The 22,395-nt window shown below is 41.1% G+C and overlaps 1 protein-coding gene across 1 annotated transcript; it reads left to right on the top strand.

Annotated features, from left to right (window-relative positions):
* Positions 1-9,069: 9,069 nt before the first annotated feature.
* LOC136966181 (homeobox protein engrailed-1-B-like) lies at positions 9,070-13,460 on the top strand. The gene is made up of 2 exons (XM_067260615.1): positions 9,070-9,813; positions 12,146-13,460. Exons 1-2 carry the CDS (start codon positions 9,288-9,290, stop codon positions 12,463-12,465), a joined length of 846 nt encoding a protein of 281 aa, XP_067116716.1. The 5' UTR covers positions 9,070-9,287; the 3' UTR covers positions 12,466-13,460.
* The last annotated feature ends 8,935 nt before the right edge of the window (positions 13,461-22,395 follow it).

Here is a 22,395-nt window from a genome sequence, read left to right as displayed (position 1 = left end):
TGTTGACGGCTGCAGTGCTAGAGGGTTGGGGGGTGTTTCAGCTTTTGACACGACACCACACTGTGTCACAGTACAGGCACAGCAGCCCTTCCAGGAAGCAGAGATGCTCAGATGACTGGTTTTGGGTTTTACACTGTCAGTATGTCGCCAGATGTACACCTGGTCAGCACGTTTCAGGCAAAACCGCATTTAGTTGTGGCAGTGAAAGTAACAAATCCTTTGATTCAAGAACAACGGCTGGTACCAGTCCACCGTTTAGGCTCTCAGATTATTAATGGGATTTTTTTCATATCATCATTATTATATTATATCTTTGCATGTTATAATCATGCATATTGTAGGAGAATCTATCTTTCTGATGTTATACTTTTGAAATCCACTTTATTTTAGGGCACTGCGAGTTTGTGTGTGTGTGTGCGTGCTTGCATGTGTGTGCTTGTCGTTGCCGCAGCTAATTTCTTTGACAAAACTTTTATGATAACCTATCCGCCTCCAGAGCACCAGAGTGCTGCCACAATCACAACATCAGGGTAAGAAAGCAAGCTTCCCATGCAACTGAGATATCAACAATAGCAGGTGTCACTCGCGACAAGATGGATGGCCAGACTGAGCCCTCCCGAATGAGAGAGAGAGCGATTGGCGAGTGACAGGCAAGATGGTAAGCTCCCTGATAGATGGGGGGACAAGTCTGGCTGGCTGCTCAGATGTGATGTGGTGTGACAGCTGAGAAGCAGCCCTCATATTGGAGTAATGATGGTCCCCATCCCCACTGTCTGGACCTCCCAGATCCTCCATCACACCAGCCAAGGAACACATTCGCCTTGAAAAAATTATGCGTAAAAACACGAAAGGGGAAGGTTTTTTAGAGTTTATGGCCGTGCCAGTGTGTGGTGCGTGGGGTTCTTTTGGAGTGTGTTGGTGTCCAGCAGTGTGGAGAGTTTGACTGTTATGGCGCTCGTACACTGAGGGGGCTCTGTTTTGTTCGATCGTTATTCAGACGAGGATGTGTCTGCGAGTCTGCACCTCTCCCTGCTTGTCTCTAATTAGCATGGACTGCATGGATGCAAGGGTTGACCTAACCGGTCAAACTGAGGCTTGTGTGTATGTGTGTGTGTGTGTGTGTGAGGGGGGGTTGGGGGGGGTGCTGTCGGTGAGAATGGATAAGGGACTGGTGGGATTCAGACAGTGAGGTGAAGAATTCCCCTAGGCCTCTGCTCATTAAGGTGTGAGGAACATCATTGCCACCAGTAGATTGGGTGGAAAGGAATTACTCTGCTAAACTTCTAGACTTCCAACAATTCTTAACATTAAACCGTGCCCTTGATGTGGTTTTCCTCTTTAAAAAATCAAAAGATTAAAAGCCTAAAAAAGTGACACTCCTGAAGCCTTGGTATACTGTGTCACCTTTACCGGTGCCTCTGAGACTTCCTGGGTCGTGTCATCTTTCAGGAACAGACAGGATCATTTCCATTCACCGTCATTAAAATGCACAGTTGCCTTGCTTGGGGGCCTCCACACCTTCCTCTCGTGCTCTTGTTGCTGTTTGAGATACTTTAAAGAACAAAGCCCCAAAGACTCAGCTACCGGTGGCCAATCACCACCAGAATGCCAACTCTGTCGGTGGTTTTAACGAAAAACTGACGCCTCAGTGGAATGGATTTCGATTGTGACATTGTGGCGTGACGATTGTGACGTGATTATTGTGACGTGTTGGTTGTGAGGTCAGCATCAACTGCCAGGGCCGACTCTTCAACCCAACAAACTGGGGATCAGAAACGCTGGACGGTTTTTTCCTTCCCAAGGTCAAAAACCTCCATCCTGGTAATGCCTTTGGGTGTTTCTGTGCTGGCATTTGCATTCGGAAACAGGAGACACTTATCAAGCTCCACTATGACACTTCATCCGTGTGTAATTCTTCTGTAGTGTCCGAATACAGACTCTGGAGCCCAGAGCTGAGTAATGTCTCTCAATCTACATTCCTCCGATGGCTCGCTAAGGAGAAGATGATTCACAGCTGGGGAAATGGCCGTACCGGAGTGTATGGCTGTCAAAGACACATCTATGTTCTGGGCTGCTTTGCATAATAAGGGGCTCGGAGGGACGAAGCGATCCATCATGACCCGACGCTCTCACACACACAAACACTCATGCACATAAACTACAGGCACACACACACACGTGCACACGCACACAGACACATACGTGCGTGCGCACACACACACACACACAGGCACACAGACACATACGCACACACAATGGATCATGACACTCTTTCAAACCGAGCCCTTCGATGAGGGTAGAAGTTCCTATCATTTCCCCTATGTCCCCTTTGTCACCTCCCTCGCCCTCCCTCCCGCCTCGCCCTCCCCCTGTTCTTCTGGCTCTCTGATTGTCATCTTTTGCGTATGACACATAATCGTTCACATGCCGCAAGAGTCTTAAACTCTGCATGACACTCTGAGTTTTCAAGCTTTTCCAGTGATTCCTCTTCTGTCTCACATTCATCTTTCAGTTTTCTCACTGTGGTGCGATTTATACTGCAGGTCAATCATGCCGAAACCTGCCTTCCTCTAATTGAATTGTCTGTTTGAATGAAATGCATCAAAAGATTAGTTGCAAAGGTAAGACATAAAAAGGATTCAGGCCATTAGATAATTTAGTTCTAGCAAGGAACATCAGGGTTAGGGGGTGACTATTATTTCCTTGACCCATTAAAGAATAAAGTAAATTATTAAACCATTAAAAGAGAAGAGAGAGGAAGAGAGAGAGAGAGAGAGAGAGAGAGAGAGAGAGAGAGAGAGAGAGAGAGAGAGAGAGAGAGAGAGAGAGAGAGAGAGAGAGAGACAGATGAAAGAAATGTTCGATTGTCTGCAGTGAAACAAGCCAAAACACTGATCAGCAACCTTTCCACCACTCCTTGTGTTTTAAACTTACCTCAACACAAATTGTATTTAGCCGCCCTTTAGCAATGAAATTGACACGACTTGTATATAAATGAGCTGACAGCTCCTCCAGGGGCCCATGGAAAGGTTAGTGGCTCCTGCCAGCATCGTAGATGAGGGTCCTTCTCCCCAGGCTGCTAATGAGGCTAGCGTTGAACGACAAAAAAAATCTTTCGATTCGAAAGAAAGCTAATCAAACATTGATTTCTTTGATTTGTCCATGTGGACCCCAACTTCAGAAACATGTGAAGTCTCATGATGAAAGGAAGACATGACCCAGCAACACCAGGACGTGAGTTATTTCCCCCCCAACGACAACAACGTCAATACAATTTGAAAATTGAATTGTTGTCAGTGTGGTCAAAGTGAAGCGTTGTATTTAAGTAGGACACAGTTCTCAACTTCAAGCCTGAGCACAACTGCGGATGAGGCAAATATATTTTGACCTTTCATTGTCAGCAGTCAAAACATGTCAAGATCCCCCATGGTTGTCATCACGTCAAACGCGCAAGAACAAGTTTCCTGTTTGGAACAACACAACCTGGCGTCCTCTCACTCCTCATCAGGATGACTTGTGACCACAGTTTAGTGTCTGTCAGAGAGAACAGAATGGACAACGAGGAGGAAAACTCAGCTGTTTTTGTTGTGTAACTTGTAACTTCACATATTCAGTGGAAATGTCACTCTGAAAGATACTCTGGTATCTCTTAGAAGGTAACTGTAGATTAATATAATTACTGTAACTTTCTTTGAAAGTAAATGATGTGTGTTTGCTTCGCAGTTGTTATTCACAGGACTGAGGCTATTGGCTTCATTGTAGTGGGCGACTCATATCAAGCTCACCCGATCATTTTACATTTTTGCTGAGAGTAACTGAAGCTGGTGCCCAATGTCACGGAGGGCACAGTGACAAGCGCTGTGGTGGGTTTGAACAGGGGCCGACTGTAAACAAGGTCAGACCCTACATCAATGGATGAGTTAGTGTACCACAACAACCAACCATGACCTCGTCTTCAGAATCGAAACTCACAGTGACTCGTAGGTTGCCCGATCCTCTAACTCTGGATATTGTTAGCTTTGGGAGGAAAGCAGGAACTATTATCCTCCATGAAAATAGATAAGGACCCTCTATGAGTCTAAACAATTGAGCGCCAGAATGTGTGTGATATACTCTGGGATACACTACGGGAACACCCATGAACAAAATGTGAAATAATAGAAACTGAAAAATAGGGGGATCAAAACAAGTCTCCAAAACTAGCCATTTTGTTCTAGCTGATCTTTCCAAATCCTTTCCATCGTTGTAAATTCTCCATGCCAACGCCTGTCTCCCTGCCCTGACGATGTCACCGAGAGATAATGAGTGGAAGGAGCCATCCCTGACCAGTCATCTTGACTCTCAATAGCTTAATTATTTATCTGCATTAACTCCTCTATTATACATGATAGGTGTAGGCCAAAGATCAACTGGGTCTGACCCCAGTTTCCTCTGACTAATAAATGAGGGGAGAAGGGGGCTCTCATGTTTTATTAGTGGAGAGGACTGGAAAAGGGGTCTTGAGAGAGAGAGAGAGAGAGAGAGAGAGAGAGAGAGAGAGAGAGAGAGAGAGAGAGAGAGAGAGAGAGAGAGAGAGAGAGAGAGAGAGGGAGAGAGAGAGACAGAGGGAGAGAGAGAGAGAGAGAGAGAGAGAGAGAGAGAGAGAGAGAGAGAGAGAGAGAGAGAGAGAGAGAGAGAGGGAGAGCTGAATGATAATTACAGTTTAGTATGCAAACATCCTCTCCACCTCCACAGCACACAAAAAAAAGAAGGTATTTGAGACCCGAGCTGCAGAACTGACTGTATAGCTCCATTCAAAGTGAGCGATTTCACACAGAAATGGTGACACATTAATGCAGCGGTATGTGGTGACAGAGAACAGGAAGTAGTGTGTATGTTTAAATGTAACATCCCACCTCTGCATGCTGTTTGGGTGATCCGGAACGCCATTGCACGATACCCTTTTGAGATAATGAAGTCATTTGGATGATGCATTCATATCAGAGTGATGTCCTGGTACCATTTAGTGTCTCATTCAGGAATACATTTCCACTCGTCTCTTATTTACACAACACTGCCCTTGAATTAAACATACATCAAGGACATTCCCTGGCGAGATGACATATTAATACTATGGGCATTGTGAGAGAGGGTTGAAATCAATCTGCTTTGTTTGAGGAATATTCCACCTGGGATCACTGCTTCAAAATGGCTCAGTTTAAATCATACATCGTCTTCTCATGAATTCCCTTCATTACTTGCTTGCTTGGAATTTGTTCCTTAGCTGTTCACCAAACATTAGTCATAACACTATTACCATTCAGTTGTCACACTAATGGAACCATTCAGTAAACGAGTTCAATGTTTTGTGGTTGTTAACACTGTCTGTGGGCGTTCCCATAGTTGTAGAGGCAGTAGAAAACAGATATTGGATATATACAATTTATTTAATGTTTTTGGTCCTTGATTACTATTGTTGGGATGTTGCATCTGCAACGTAGAATTTGCAGCGCTCTGGACTGAGGAGAGGTCAACTATGAGACACCTAGACAGGGGTTTCATTTGGTTTCTTCTGCCATCTACTGGACAACTGTTGAGACTTTCCTCGTCGGCAGAGAAGCAACTTGTATTTCGCCTAACATAGATGTGATTGATGCACGTTATGTAAGGTAGCGTAAACATCATAAAATATTCTTGGTCATTGTGAATTTGATTATAGTATTTATAGTCCTACTTGTTCTCAAAAGCCCGCTTAAGTACGTTGTCCAACTCAATAGATTTGTTCCTTTGTTTAATTTTATTGAAAAAAAAAAAAAAGACAGTCATGGTGGCATTGCAAAGGGACACCAAAAATGTTTGCAAACGCGTAAATGGAGAAAAGAAAAGGCGCATCTGCAATCGTTACCACCAGATGTCACCCGAGCCCTTTATTTTGTTACGAATTGCGAACAGCATTCTAAAATTTGTGACTGCTTTGAGGCGGTGAAACACAATGTAATCGTGTTACCGCTGGGGGACAGCATAGTGTCGCATATCCCTTGTATCGCACATGAAAACTCATCATTTCTACACGCAGTGCTGCCGAGGTCAAGGGGTATCCAGAACACTCCAGAATACTACGTTAACCTGCACCAACAGGCCTGTCTTCAAGGAACGGTGACGTTTTGTTTTGACATGTAGGGTGTAAATGTATTTTCATTGTTTGAAATAGGCTACCACTGGTCTACTGATCGACTGATTAAATTGTGTTGTCGTAACCTAGACTTCTCCCCATGTCTTGATGTACTCTAGTTCTATTTCAAGACCGTGTAAACAAACCCTTACTAAGACTAGGCCTACAAGTGGCATAAATTAAAAGACAGACATAGCATACAGGATATTACTAGGCATTGTAAGACCTACAGACAGCCTATTAGTCAATACGTCTTCTGTGACAACTAAATATATATTTTTAGAAAAAAAATCTTCGTTTATTTAGCCTATTATCTATTTAGTTTACCTGTGCTATAGGCCTAGATGTCTCACTGTCAGTGACCTTGCCTAAACATTTCACTTACCTTTAATATCTTGTGAACTACCATAATCTGATCTTTCTGTCGAAAATCTATAGTACTTTCGTTCAAAAGAAAGGGTTAGGTTAGGCTACATGTTTAAAAAGCCCAGAAAAAACTTTATATTCAATTCATGTGCATCGAGTAGGCTAATCTGAAAAAAGCACTACTTTATCCATATTCACAATCTCACAGAATCAACCAGATTTTCTGATTCTAGGCCTATTCAAGGATAGGCCTATTGAATTCATTATTCTGCATACCTACAGGCTATATAGCAGTTCAGATTTAAACTCGTCTCAAATATTATATCAAATTGAGGAACTATAGGCCTACTGTATTAGTACTACTGTATAGTTCGAGCAAAACTGCAGGGGTGGGCCCATAATTCTTCATGTTCACGCAAAACTAAAATAGCCGATACTGATCTGCTACATCTGCAATAACTGAACTCCATATAGCCTCCACGAATGTGTCCAAATGGACAGTTTGACCCATATATTCTCATCCAAAAAACAGACTAGAATTTAGACTTAGGACTACCTTGAACACGCCGATGTAGAACAGTCCAATTTTTGGTAATATTTTCTGCTCACCAGAGGAAACCCGAATGTTCGCGAGTCGATTTTAATAAAGTAAAAAATCTAAAAGTAAAAGTGCATTCATCAGTTTTGTGAAGTGTGTATGTGTTTGTGTGTGCATGTGTGTATATGAAAGAAAGAAAGAAAGAGAGACAGAAATTGTGTGTGTAGCCTATCTGTGTGTGTGTGTGGGAGTGTGTGTTCAATAAAACGAGCTGCAATCCGTCAGTACATTTATCATCCTATTACTGTAACAAATCCAGGCCCAGTACATGAAAGGTAAAATGAATTACCAACGTTAAGCCGTCAATAAAGTCATTTCTGTAAATGGTGTCTCCGAAGACTTACGCATTATTCAACTGGCTTTATCAGCACCTTGGAAATTACGTGGCCATCCCCGCAGAGTGCACTACGGCTCTGCTTACTTTGATTAAGCGTTCTGCCAAGGCATAGTGACAACGCTTTTGACCGGGTTTTATTCAACCTCTTGTGATGAACGCCAAGCTGATCAGGCGGAATGAGGGGTAATTAAAACCTATAAATTATCTTTTGCAGTCCCTCTCAAGGCGTCTCTTGCAGGCAAGATAAGAGCATGGGTCCTCATTTAACGTCTGAAAAGGACTGCGTTTCACAATGGCCACTTGGCTAAATAGCATATTGATAGTGTCCTAATTAGAATTTAATTAAGTACCCACACTAGCATTGGGATAAAGATTTCAATGCAAGCATGTTGAGTATGAATCCATTCTATGATTTCAAGAGAACTTTCTTTATTACTAGACCAATTAAGGTTAGGCTTGTCTGCTTTCATTTAATGAGACAAAACTGGAGAGGGCAGTCGCCTGATCGGAGCGTGGTCATTTAAGTCTTCAACCAGGATCGAAATGGCAAAAGGTGCATGTAGCAACATTTGAAAATGTATAAAATCTTCTCTGCGCAGCAGCGTTTTCGTTTAATCTCTTAAAGTCGGTTTACATTAATCTCTTTGTGCATTTAAAATTTCTAACAGATAGGCCTAATGCAATGCAAATATTGTCTATAGCCAACCTGTTTGTGAGCATTATTCATCATTACTGTTTCTGTAATGTAAAATGGAATTGTTTTGCATTTAGAGAGACAACTGTAATTTTCACAGAGGCCTACAGAATAGCCGGAAATAGTAGGGTATTAACGAATCTATTCACTGATTCTCAACTTGATGGGAGGGTAAAATAAAATTAATCAAAAAATGTTTTATGTTTTTGACAAAGTCAAAAATCTAATTGTTTGTCACCGCTCATGTTCCTAATTTCCCATAGTCAACCTCACAGTTACCGTAGCGACATAGGCAGGGTTCATAAAGTGTTTGGAGGTAATCAGTGAATCTATATGTGTTTGAAGATGTTATAACTGTTCATGGTAATAATGTTCTTATTGACATGATAAATGATGCATTTGGGGGGGAAAATGGGTCTTTCAATTTTTCCTTGCTTTATTTCTGAAATGTTGGGACTTCACTCGATAGGTGATCATGGAGATAATCTAGAGTAAGGAAATATAAAATGAAGGTCTGCCAAACTAAATTAAATTGAAAATAAAATCGATATACTTTTTTCAGTGCCCACGTGACCCTACTTATAGATATCTCTAGTTGTTGTTTCATAATCTATTGGAGAGAAACATTCTACCGTAGCAAGAGGGTACAGTGCACTATTAAGATCCCTTGTTTGGAGTCCTGAATCCATCTATTACTTCTCTTCTGAGAAACATTAAATGTGATTGGACGTCGTCAGTAGTGACAGCGAGGATCTCCACAACTGATTGGTCTATTGCACGTGTGTATGCACTCACGTGCTTCCGGTTGGTGTAACAAAAGTATGTGAGGGGGATAACGGTTTTAGGAGAGTTTAGAAAGATCGCGTTGACGTACATAAGGAGACGGCAGGCATATCGTTGCTGCGCGTAATGCGGATAGGCTGGGTTGCGGTGTAGGCTATGGCAAGACTATGATTGCACTTGGACTGCTGTAAGAACCAACATGTTAACGCTGTAGATGGTTTAGATTCAAGCAAAGGTATACACATCCTACAATATCAAACAGGACTGCTCTTTAATTTGTTCAATTTGGATACGGTATTGAGCAACAAGTGGAGTTTGGCGTGGAGAGTTTGCGCTCCAGCCGAAAATTATTCCAGCTATGGAAGAGCAAAAGGATCAAAACAGCCGTGATTCGACAGAGGGAGAAAGCGTGTCCCTCTCCCCGAATCTACCGTCCCCTGCGATTCTGCCCCACCAGGCAGCTCAGCAAGTCCACAGGACAACAAACTTTTTTATTGACAATATTCTACGGCCAGACTTCGGCTGCAAGAAGGAGCAGGGGGGTCGGGAGCGAGAGCGAGAGCGGGAGCGGGCACAGACATCGGGCAGAGAAAACGTCAACCCGTTGATAATAAGGCCATCCCACGCCAGCAGCCTTTCCCAGGATTCCAACTGCAGCAGTGACAGCATTTCATCGTCGTCCTCGTCCTCCTCCCCGTCTTCTAAGCAGAGCCCATCCAAACAAGGCGAAGGCAATGGGACTACAACGAGGTTTGGAGACAACACCACGTCAATTATGGTTGTGAGTGCCAGTAATGGAGGATCTCCACCAGCTAAAGAATCCCAGCCCATGTTATGGCCTGCGTGGGTTTACTGCACGAGATACTCGGACCGGCCTTCATCTGGTAAGGCGCTACAGTCTCTGAATGTTCTGTTTTTCTGTTTATCACTATTCGAGTGATACTTAGTTATCTTGGTTATATATTTAGGCTGTTTGCCGATGTAGAAACCACCTATACAATTTCTCTCTTTCTCTCTCTTTCTCTCTCTTTCTCTCTCTTTCTCTCTCTTTCTCTCTCTTTCTCTCTCTTTCTCTCTCCTTTTCTTTCTCTCTCCTTTTCTTTCTCTCTCTCTCTCTCTCTCTCTCTCTCTCTCTCTCTCTCTCTTTCTCTCTGTCTCTGTGTCTCATAGACACATAAACAAATTAATGTATACAAATCTACAGTATTACATAAGCCGAAATAAGAACAAATCAAACAAGAACAAAAAATAACACATTTTGTAGTTTAAAAGCCATTGTCTGTTTGCATTGACGCGGGCACACACTCGCTCGCTCGCACACACACACACACACACACACACACACACACACACACTTATTATCATGACAGATCTAATGTTATCATGTTAGCGATAGGCCTACTATAGCTTATGTTTGGACACATTTAAGGGTAGCCAGTCTATACCTGTAAACAGACGTTATGGTCGTCATGTATCAAAATTACATATCCTAAACGTTTTGCCTAGTGACAAAGTAAACTTGGACGTGGACAATTTTATAGATTTTAAACAGACCAAGGTTGCATATAATCTCATCCTTTAAATTCAACAGTAGATTTAACAAACCAAAATCACCCAATAACATCAAGCTACATAATAGTAGGCCTGCATACTGTATTTCTGTTTAAAGAATAATCGTATCCCGTCACATGCCTAAGGCCTAGGCATGTGAACCTCAAGGCTACTAAGCGTATAGGGTCTTAACAAATCAGTTTCATATATGCATTAATTCATGTGTTAGTATTCAACAAAAATAAATTACAGACAAATCTGGTTACAGTTAACAGCCTGGACGAATATATGATAGAGACGGGTTCGGTTGACAGTGTGCTACTTTTCCTCGATCCCCTTGAACTTGACAGTATATCGTCTAAGGAAATATTTATTGATTGACAAGGACGATTGGTTGTGTGATTGAGCTATCAGAATAAGGATTTTAACAAAACATGTGATATAATTCGTCAATGCATCGACTGAATCTATTTTTGAAAGGAGCAATAGCTACTGCAAATGTATTGACACCAGTTGACCTTTTGTTACGTTAAACATGAATGTAGGTCTTATTGTCTGTTTATGCGTGGAGTCTTTATAACTTTAGTTTTTTAAAGGGCAGCATAAAGAAGATCACAGAATGATAATAACACGTCTATAACACGCACACACAGACTAGCCTACTCAATGTTTTCAAACGTAGACTTTTGATCGACAATGAACCAAACAACACTTCTTAGCTTCGAGATGTTATTGTTTAGTGCGATGTCATGTTTTTAAAGAATTGACTAAGAATAACTCCGGTGCCATGATAATCGAGGAACTGTGCATTATGTCCTGATTGTGCCGGTTTCTCTGAATGCTATGGCTATGGGTTGTGCCCCGCTCAAACCAGGCCACTTTGAAGACAGTTTAGCCTACGTAGAAATGGAGTCAGATGTGTTTCGTGAGTTGGAATCAAACAAAGCCACAACCCTTTGTACTAGAACATTCACCGGACCGTGATAGACTAGTGACGCTTGAATCCTGATAATATGTCCATTGTTTTTCATATTACAATCCCAAATAAGATGTAAATATCTGTCTTTCTTTCACCATGACGTATAGCCTATGTTCTTTCTTCCCATACATTGCTACATTTCATAAAAATGTAAAAATGCACAGTTAAACTGTCAAAATAGGACTGAGGCCTGCTTGAGCTATAAGTGACGCATGCACCTTGCATGATGACGTAAACGTGTGCAAAATGTAAATGCAATATTTATACGGCTATAGGTTAAGTTAGGCCCACTTAAAATGCTATATTTTTTTACGTAGGCGTTATAAAAACATTGCTGAACTCATATTTGAAAGCACACGAGTTCATGCTTATTCACGTTAGTAAATAGTTTGATTTAAATACTGCCACAGTCCTACTCAGCCTAAACGTAGGCAATAATAGGCTACATGAAATCAAATTGGCCTATTTGTCCTGTTGGTGTAATTAAGATTGTATCCTACTTAACTGAATGCAAAACAAACAAAGTTAGGCAATGAACGAAACTTGAGTATTTTACAGGTCAAACAAATGGCAAAACTACACGTTGTCTATAGCCTGGAATGACAATGTTGGTTTAAAAACCCATTTTGCCCACCACAGGACTTACTGATATTTATGTGTTCGTTTCATTGTTGTTTCTACATCAGGCCCAAGGACACGGAAATTGAAAAAGAAGAAAAACGAAAAAGAGGACAAGCGACCCAGAACCGCGTTCACAGCTGAACAGCTGCAGAGACTCAAAACCGAGTTCCAGGCTAATCGGTACATAACGGAACAACGGAGACAGTCACTAGCCCAAGAACTGAACCTCAATGAATCCCAAATCAAAATCTGGTTTCAGAATAAGAGGGCTAAAATTAAAAAGGCCAATGGGTACAAAAATGGCCTGGCTCTCCAACTCATGGCTCAAGGACTGTACAACCATTCCACTACCACCATACAGGAAGATAAAGAAGAAAGCGAGTAGACTCCTATTTCCCCGGGCCACAGAAAGACCGCGTAGCCTATTGAGGAATTGAACTCTTTCTTAAGAACTAAAGAATTAAGAGGTAAATACGACTGGACAGCGACAGATGCTATTTAAAACAGATTTCTGTTTATGGTACAGTATATGGACATAATTCTATAAAAATACGAGCATTATTAAAGTTTATATATAGCCAAACAATATGACGTTGTATATATTTAATTTCAGGTAAGGGGTATATCTCTATCAGTCCCTTCTTGCTGGAGATTTATATCTTTTCTTTATAATGTTGTTTGCTCATTGTTTTAGTAAGTGTCTGACTCACTAGAATTTTGTGATTTCTGTCTATCCTGTCCCTAAAAACTATTCTACAGACTGCGTTACTGAATCGACGCTTCAAGCCAAAGATTTTATTATGTTCAGAGAATGTAGTCTGAAATAAAAAAAGATGTAGAATGTGCTTTAGATTCTCTGCCGTCTTTGTAGTAGGCTATATTGTAGTTATTAAAAGGCATAGAAAGCACATAGTGTGCTATCGTAAAAAAAAGCTTTCATAGGTAGGCCTTTAATTCTTAGATTTAGTAGGCCATATATTTACTTTTACCTTTGTATAACAATTGGGCTACGGATATTATTATTATACTTGCAGTACAACAATGAGAATGATAGCCTATCTACATATAATAACAACAAAATAGTAACCACAAGACTATTGCCTATAAGTTTATCTCTTAGTATTCATCTTTTAATTATTTTGGTTCTTCTTTTAATTACAGTTATTTAATAATTTACAAATCACGTTTGCAAAGCAGTGCTAGGCCAATATCTCATGGTGAAAGGCCGGCTTGTAACCTTCTTCAAGTCGACATAACCCGTGTCCGCTTTCTGAACATCGTCATCTGTGTGATAAGTCTATGTTGTGCTTTAAATAGCACTTTCAACGTCCTCTTGAAATATACAAGGATAATAAAATCGACAGACACTATTATGGGGTTGACTGCAAGTATATTAAACAATTTAGAGGTAAACGTACATGTTGAATAGGCTATATCAAGTTTTCCTAGAGTCACATCGGTCAATATTTGTCAATGTGTTAGTTCAAGATGCACAACTCTGTACCTATGCGATATACATAAAGCCTCTACATGATCAAAGTCAAGTCAAATTATATGATCCCACAAGGGAAAATTCGGCTGTGGCGCCTCTCTCTCTCTCTCTTTCTTTCTCTCTATATCCCTCTCTCTCATACACAAACACACACACAGCCTATTTTTAAGGGTTAAGGATTTTCAATATATTTGCTGCATGTATATCCTTTGGAGAACTTATAATGAGTAGGCCTGGTCAGACAAACAGCATACCGTAATACATATCATTAAGCGTATTAAACTATTTTCAGCATTTACAAGATTTGGTTACATGTAGTTGGTATGGAGGAACGCCGAAAGAACGAGGAGATGTTGGAGCAGATTAGTAGGCCTACCGGAAAAAAATGATGTCTAAGGGAACCAACCAGTAGGCTAGATCAAACTCAACCGCGTCAAAAGGTTGCATTGAGCTAGATGAACAGTCCTTTTACCCTATGCTTTACTACCGTGGTTTACCAAAACTTTAGTAATTTAGCGAGTTCGGCCTACGTGACCTTTAGCTATGCTTAATAAGCCTCCCCGTGAACTCTGTGACTTGACACGCGCTGCCCTCAATGCCCGCTCGTCGGGGTAAATGCCCACAGCACGAGCCTTTGTGTCTGTCGGAATCAAAGCGCGTATTGGCCTACCACTGCCCAATCACAGGTCAGCCAGAACAGTCAAAACAAACCACACCTATTTATAGCAATCTGAATATAGAGTAAAGATTCAAAGTTAACTGAAAGATAATTCTGGCACTGACAGATCATATAGGTTATATGTCATCATGTTTCCAAACTGAATAGAGTTTATGTTCAAAATAAGTAAAAGATTAGCGATTAGTACTCGCACATCTGTCTTTATATTTTTGCTTTCCATGCTGTGAAAACAAAGTTAAATCACACCATAGAGATTAAAGTTGGAAATTCAAAGTCTTTCTCACAAAGCTGGAGCTAGGCGTAGCCAACATAGTAGAAACAGTTGATTGCGCTTTAAAGCATTTACGTTTGCACCAAACTTCAATACTTAACAAAACTTAAAATAGCAATTTTAAGTTTTAAATTGTAATAGCATATAGCCTGAATTATTAAATTAACTCTTAATTCTGGATACAACACGGCTGAAGAAAATTCAAATAGAAAATGCGCCATTAATACTGAAATGTCCTTAAACACACCTCTGGGGGAAATGGGCTTTTTAAGTTGAATGTATTTACAAATTGACAGAGAGCTGAACTTCTCCATTGCCTTATTCATTACGTCTAAAATATATTCAAAATGGAAAGATATTCAAAAATGAATGTTTAATTTAAATGCTTGGTTCACCAAACTAATAACCACAACAGTCAGGTTGGAAAGTAAAGTGTTCAGGTAGCCTACTCATTCGTCACATGCAAAAGTAAGGGCTATCAACTGTCTACTGGCTATTGTATGAAATTTACTAGGCTACTGAATGACAAAGCATATATGAAATATTTTACCACATCGTTGACATCTCCTTAAAAAATATTATATTTCGATGGTGTATGTGAAGTTTCTCCATCCTTCTTCACGGTGCAGAAAGACGGTCGTTCGGGGTCTTGGTCTGACCCTCGCGCGACCAACGTCTCAACAATTGTAAACAGAGGTAGGACCTATCAAAGTGTGAGTTCGATGGATGGTTCTAAGCAACGCACCAAAAAAAAAAAATCGTAATCAAAATTATATTTTTCATTATGTTGTATGATTTTTATTGAGCCAATTTAACATACCAATGACATAAGGCCTGGTTTTGTAACATTTTCAAAAAGTAATTTAAAGTAGGTTATACTACGCCCCACCAGAAAGGCAGGTATTGATGCAGCCGTGTACACAAAACACCTGTACATTTTTGTGAAATAATTATGGCTTTTTGACTTTTTGAGAGCAAGACTTTGAGCACACCTGCTATTTTCAAATCTTAGACCTAGAGTTGCTCAACTAGACTATTCCGTGGAAGCAATATCATTCCAAACATGCCACATTATTCACTATCATTTTAAACTTTTAAATACAATTATTTTTAAAATTATTTTTAAATTAGTTCCTGCAACAGCAGGAACTCCTGTCCCGAGAGAAAGATTTTCTTTTAATCTTTATATATGTAAAATGCGCTGCAATCTACCTGCGTTTAATCATTATTAGATTTATTAATGATAGGCTAAATACGAATACATAGGTATATGTAATGCGGAGCTGCATGCTAACCCCTGACCTTCAAATAATGAACAGAGTACAGGCATTTTTGTCAACATGATCATTATTCTCTCCTCTCACACATAATTAAGCTAAAGGCTTATTGACAAGAGCCATGCATTTCTCACTAACAGGCTATGGGGAGATCCTGAATTCACACGCTTAGGTTATTGCAATTGAAATGAACGCCATGTAGCCTACGTTTTTCTGTCAGTGGTCATAATCTACTCTGTCTGTTCTGTATCTAATGATTAGTTTGGATTTAATCAACAATTGCCCACTTCTCTCGAGAGGACAAAACAACAATTTAAGCGCCCGTGGCCACCTCATAATTGCTTTTAATTATTTTCTATGTTGTTCGAATTGCTCTTGGTTGCAATGTTCAATTACCTCCACGAGATTTAATAAACACAGTATCTATAAATAATGTATTTGAACAGCGTGGGTAGTTATACACATATCAGCAACAGTAGCAATCTGCACGACATACAGTAGGGTATAGGCTATATTAAACATAGGCTATAGCCCAGTGATATCAAATTGGCGGGTTAGTTGTGAAAGATACACTATTCACTCTTCATCGACGTGTTACACTCCTATAGGATGGGATTAAATAGCCTATATAAAACCATCGCAAATGTTTCAAGAAAGTAAACAATTTCCTAGATTGTTAAATTATGATAAAATATGTTTTTGCACTTTTGTGAATTATTTTATTTCTATGTGAGAGGAGACATCTGCGGTGAATGGCCATTGTAAATCCTGGTTAATATGCTTTTTCTAAGATAAAAATGATTGTTCGAGAAATAATTAAATAGTTTACTTTTAGGAATGTAAAATCCAAATGTATTTCACCCAAGATACAAAAATAAAGTTTTTAGATTATTTAGACATGTATCAACAACAGTTTTTAGTAGAAATTTAGCATTCATTCAGTCTGGAAGCCTACAAACAGCGTCCCAAAAAATGTTTGAAACTTGTCAAATCTAAAGATGTGTGGACTTTGTATGGACCCTATATGTTCAATGACGTCTCATCATACAGAATCATAAAATATTTGTAACTAATTCCGACAATTACCGAAGAACAAGAGGCCGTTTCCCACCTCAGTCATTTAGCGGATACAGAGGGGTTTATCTAAAACAAAGGAATCGTGGGCTTCTGTGCACACTTAGCATAGTCTGCCTTACAGCTACAATATGACTTTAATTTATATGCAAATGAGAGCAATAAAAGAAGACACCCTGGAAATCGTTCGGTTTTCGAAGCTGGGGATGCACGAGATGTTTCTGCAGGTAGAAGAGCTCTCACACTGAATGTGAAAATACAATGAAACGTGTTATCCGTCATTTAGGCCTACCATAAAGAGCAGATTAAAGCATTTATATTTAGCGAAAAGCATAGCTTCAGTGGCAAAGAGGGAGTCAGGGGGTGCAGCGTCACCAGTATAATTTTCACAGTTTCGCATGGCGCCCCGTTGCTTTGTGTGTTCTCACTGACCAGCACGATCACGCTAGGTTGATCAAAGAGAGGCTAAAACGTCAAGTGACCCCAAATAGAACAAAAGTATGCAAATACCGGAGCTAACGGAGGTTTAATCCCGTTAGAATACAAGGTGAATGGAAGCTAAGGACGCCATGGTCTTGTTTTCTCCCATATTCCCAGTTGACTTGAGCTCTTCTCATCCTCCACAACCAGGCGGTGACAAGAGCGAAAAACAACACACATTTATCACCATTTTTTTGTAATTCACAGTCAGATAAAGACATTCTCTATGCCAGACCATGATGAAAGTGTGTTGCTTAGAACATGTACAAATTGCCAGGCAGAGATATGGCTGATACAATGGTGCACACAGACAGCCACACACACACTGACACAAACACACAAACACACACACACACACACACACACACAAGACACACACAGAGACAGTTTAAAAGAGGCGCTTAGATCACTACTGTGTGACCATCCCACTGCTAAGTACAGAACTTTAGGCTAATCCCTTCCCAGCTGCTGTCTGAAATATGGCTGATTCTCTTTCTATGGGGAGAGGGACTGGGGTGCTTGGAGAAACACAGGAAGCATTCTGAACACCCTCTCTCTCCCAACCCACAGTAGCACTATACCCTCCTCAGACAGTTCCTGATTAATTTCAAAGTAAACGTCTCTACGTGTCCTGTTTACAATATTCGTATTTGACATTTGAACAAATCGCTTTGGCCCAGCAATGATCCAATATCAAATTCAAACCTGCCTGAAATTCCCTCAAATTCATAAATGTACTTTTTTTGCACTGTTTTTTGTTTGTTTTACATATCAAGCTTTGGGGTGCAAGGTTTGGAAATGTACGTGTGTAAGTGTGTTTGTGTGTGCTGGTGGTGTTGGAGGGGGGGAGGGGGGGGTTGACCTTCACTTATTCCAGAGCAGATCAGGATGGATTGCAGGCTACCTAACTCTCTGAGGGGCTTTGCTACTTAGCTGCATTCCCTCAGGGAAAGGGTTTCTGTCAGAAAGAGAGAGCGAGAGAGAGAGAGATATAGGGAGTGAAAGATAAAAACAGGGAGAGAGAGGCAGAGGGAGAGAGGGAGAGAGAGATAGGTAGGTAAAGAGAAAATAGTTTGTGCGTGCATGTAAATTCATGTCTGTTCATGTGTGCCTGCAACAACATAAAACCACATAGTGGCACAGTGTGTGTGTGCATCGGTGTGTGTGTGTGCATCGGTGTGTGTGTGTGCATCAGTGTGTGTGTGCATCTGTGTGTGTGTGCGTCTGTGTGTGTTTGTGCATCAGTGTGTGTGTGCATCTGTGTGTGTGTGCATCTGTGTGTGTGTGCATCAGTGTGTGTGTGCATCAGTGTGTGTGTGTGCATCTGTGTGTGTGTGCATCAGTGTGTGTGTTCATCTGTGTGTGTGTGTGCATCTGTGTGTGTGTGCATCTGTGTGTGAGTGCGTTTGGTTGGGCGAGTGCGGGTGTGAGCGACCAGGCTCACGGGAGCATGCATGTGCCATGATCTCCATGTAAGAACAGGGGAAGATGACTCATATCATTTTATGGCCTGTCAACTGCACTGCTCTATTCGAAAGGGGCAACATAACAGAGGTGGCATTGAGCAGGAACCTCCCACTGCACAGCTGAGGGTCTGGGAGGGTCCAGGGGTCCAGGGGGGTCCAGGGGGGTCCAGGGGGGTCCGGGGGTTCCAGGGAGGTCTGGGGGTCTGGCCGAACAGCCGCAGCATCACACAGATAAGCACAGATTACATGGCGGATATATGCAGCCGCCTCTTGTGTGCTCTGCTAGTCAGACCCTAGACTGTGCCACCAGACACACAGACATGTCAGCGCAGCCAGGGAAGTGCAGTTGTGTTCATGGTGGGATCAGGGTCAGAGAAAAGCAAGTCCCACTGTCGGAGAGAGAGGGAGAGAGAGAGGGAGAGACAGGTAGAGAGAGAGAGGGAAGGGAAGAGAAAGAGAGGGGGAGTTGCTGTGTGTTCTGAAGGACAGTTATAGTTTTTATAGAGGTATTCTGATTCACGTCATCTTTCTGTCTTTTGTCAAATTTCTTGCAAAAAATTTTTTTGTCGTGAAATAATTGATCAATGTGTACAGAAATATATTTATGTTGAGTAAATAAAATAAGTGATCATTTATCATGCGATCAAGTTACCTTGATTTGTTGAGTCACTGCCTGTGTCACCAGTGTTGTCAAGTAGGTCTCAGAACATGACTTAGCTTGGAGGGACTGTGTACAAGTGTTCTCTCTGTAAACTATAGCTGGATGCGATTTATTTTAAAACGAAAGGAATTCAAGGCAAAGGATATCATTTCCTACTTGGAAGACTATGTACTTTCGAGACAGTAGACTATGTACTGTTTCAGATTTAATTAATAAGCAAGCAACTTGAAATTACAGCGTGTCTGGCCACAGCTATGTGAAATGCATTTTGCCTTCTTTTTTAAAGGCGAGACTACATTAAAATCTAAAGAGAATTTTTTTGCTTGATCTGGTTCCTCAGATAGTTTTCACAAAAGTGTATCTATTCTTTAAAATCCATCACATTTCAACGAGTGCTCCACATTATTGCATCGGTACAGAACAAAATACTCTATACTGTGTACAATTTTACAGTAATTGCCAATTGGTTGGGTGATGATTGACAAATCATAAATGTTGAAGAATAAAAAGAAGAAAAATAATAACACAGATAATGAAAATTATACATTTAAAAACGTTTAATTTGATCTTTGTTTTAAATGATTAATGAGTATAAATAAAATGGCATACACTGTAACAAAATATTCCTCATATATAATACAATAATTGTAGACTTCCAGATTATATTTTTATGAGACAGCACAACCTATAAAGTTTGTTAACAAAACCACAAACTTATTCAGTAGTTACACCACACAATAATATGCACTAACCCGAATTTAGTTCCTGTTCAGTGTCCTCTACCAAAGAAAAGACAGGGATGGCATTTCTAACATACCAATCATTGCGTCTTTCTCTGATACTCTAAAATGGAGGCATCTGTCGCTTAGACGGAGGTAACAATAATACAATAATCCTGATCGAAAATAAGATCACATGCGTCACATGCTGTCAGAACACTCTGGGTGCTTTCACAATGACATCTGTGGTGCACATTTTCCAGGCTCATCCTAGTCGAGGCTGTTTAATGAAGGCACAGCACACACACGCACACACACACGCACACACGCACGCACACACACACACACACACACACACACACACACACACACACACACACACACACACACACACACACACACACACACACACACACACACACACACAGAGAGAACAAAGAGAAGACACCTGGGATCATCGTATACTATGGGTGGTCACATGCACCTCTCTCTTCAACCTCTTCACATGTGGAATCACTTTACCCTCCCAGAACAGCAAGGCTTCGCCGTGTGTGAGATAGTGAGGCTCTTCATGGAGACCGGAGGCGTGGGCGAATGACTACCTTTCTAACCATGCCTCTCACTTCAAAAGCCATGAGCTGCTGGGTAAATCCACCCTTTCCTCCCTCCTCCCTCTCTCTCCTTCTCCTTCGCTCATCGCCTCAGCCCAGAGGTGCAGGGAGGTGAGCCAGAGAGCGATTAGTCATATTCAATTTACATACGCCTGTCACGGGATCCCCTTCGCTGAGCAGTGATGTCATCTCAGAATCGTCCCTTTGCGGCCGGGGCGTGTGAGAGAGTTCTGGAGGGCTCGTTCAGAGAACCTGCCTCTGATCTGTGTTCTCTCCATGTTGGAGAAACAGCCCTGGGGTCTGGAAGCTGGGTGTCCCTGGGTCAAGAGTGGCAGCCTGGGAGGAAGACTGAAGTCATGAATGAAACAAGTGGTTTGTTATGTACAGTTCTCTTTATACAAAAAACTTACCAAAAATACATGCATAAAATACATGAGATACATAATTCGTCATTGTTCGAATGTATTAAAAACATTTGCCTCACCTCTGGCTCACCTCCCTGCACATCTGGGAATTCATCTATTCAAATGTATTAAAAGCATTTGAATAGATGAATAAGAACATATGAAGCCATGAACACTGACACAGAGGCACAGAGGCATGCCCGAGGAGAGACTGAGGCAGAGGCCAGTAGGTGAGTAACATCCTGGACCAGCCATAGACAGTTGGAATCTGTGTTTGCATCTACATGCAGGAAGAGGGTGTTTCCCAACATAGCTTGTGGCGTAGTATTCGTGTGTGTTTGTGTGTTTACGTGTGTATGTGTGTGTTTGTGTGTTTACGTGTGTATGTGTGTGTTTGTGTGTGTTTGTACTTGTGTTTGTGTGTTTCTGTCTATTTGTTTGCATGTGTACGCATTTGTATATGTGTCTTTGTGTAGCGTGTGTGTGTTTCTGTGTGTGTGTGTGTGTGTGTTGTGTGTCTGCAGGTCAGAGGAAGCAGCCTCTCCCTCCATAGCTGGGCTAAAACCCTCATAATAATCTGTCTCGGCACCAATCCATTCTGCTGGCCTGTGATTTACTGCCATGTGTCATCCGTAGCCTCGCGCCTAGGGAAGTTAAATGACCCGAAAATAACATTAATATGTACCAGAGCTAGATGGAGTACTGGACTGAAGGGGTGGTCTCTGGTTTAGCTCTCACCCATGGAAACAGTACCTCAAATCTGGCTCTGAACTGGGAGAAGGGTCAGGAGCCTGCAGTCTCTTTTTCACCTTGCTTCGGTAGATAAGTCAAGTGGTAGAAAGAAGCTTCAGGGAGAGGTGGACCTCTGATTGGTCGGATTCTTTTTTTCTTTTTGTGTTGTTTATGTTGTTTTTTGTATGATCTGTTACTCATTTGCGAATTTAAGTAAGCTGGCCAGGAACAATCAGTATTTTGACGTGAAAAAATGCTGAACGGCATGATTAAACGATGTGCTTCTTGAATCAAATTAAATTGCGTTCAATTCAATTCACGCTGTGACGTTTAAACAGACAAGTGCATCAGAAAGTGTATCACAAAATAAGACAACAGATTGACGACAGGGAATTAAAGTTAATTTCATAAAATTCAAGGCACTGTGGACACACTAAATTAGAAGAGGA

Source organism: Osmerus mordax, chromosome 22 (genome assembly GCF_038355195.1).
Source record: "Osmerus mordax isolate fOsmMor3 chromosome 22, fOsmMor3.pri, whole genome shotgun sequence".
Classification (NCBI taxonomy): domain Eukaryota; kingdom Metazoa; phylum Chordata; class Actinopteri; order Osmeriformes; family Osmeridae; genus Osmerus; species Osmerus mordax.
Note: the sequence above shows the minus strand (reverse complement) of the source record. Positions and strands in the feature narration are given on the sequence as shown.

Excerpts from the sequence above, each read along its gene's own strand:
- LOC136966181 (XM_067260615.1), top strand. The coding sequence starts at position 9,288 with ATGGAAGAGCAAAAGGATCAAAACAGCCGTGATTCGACAGAGGGAGAA. Across the intron at positions 9,814-12,145 it reads CTCGGACCGGCCTTCATCTG|GCCCAAGGACACGGAAATTG; the intron begins GTAAGGCGCTAC and ends TTTCTACATCAG.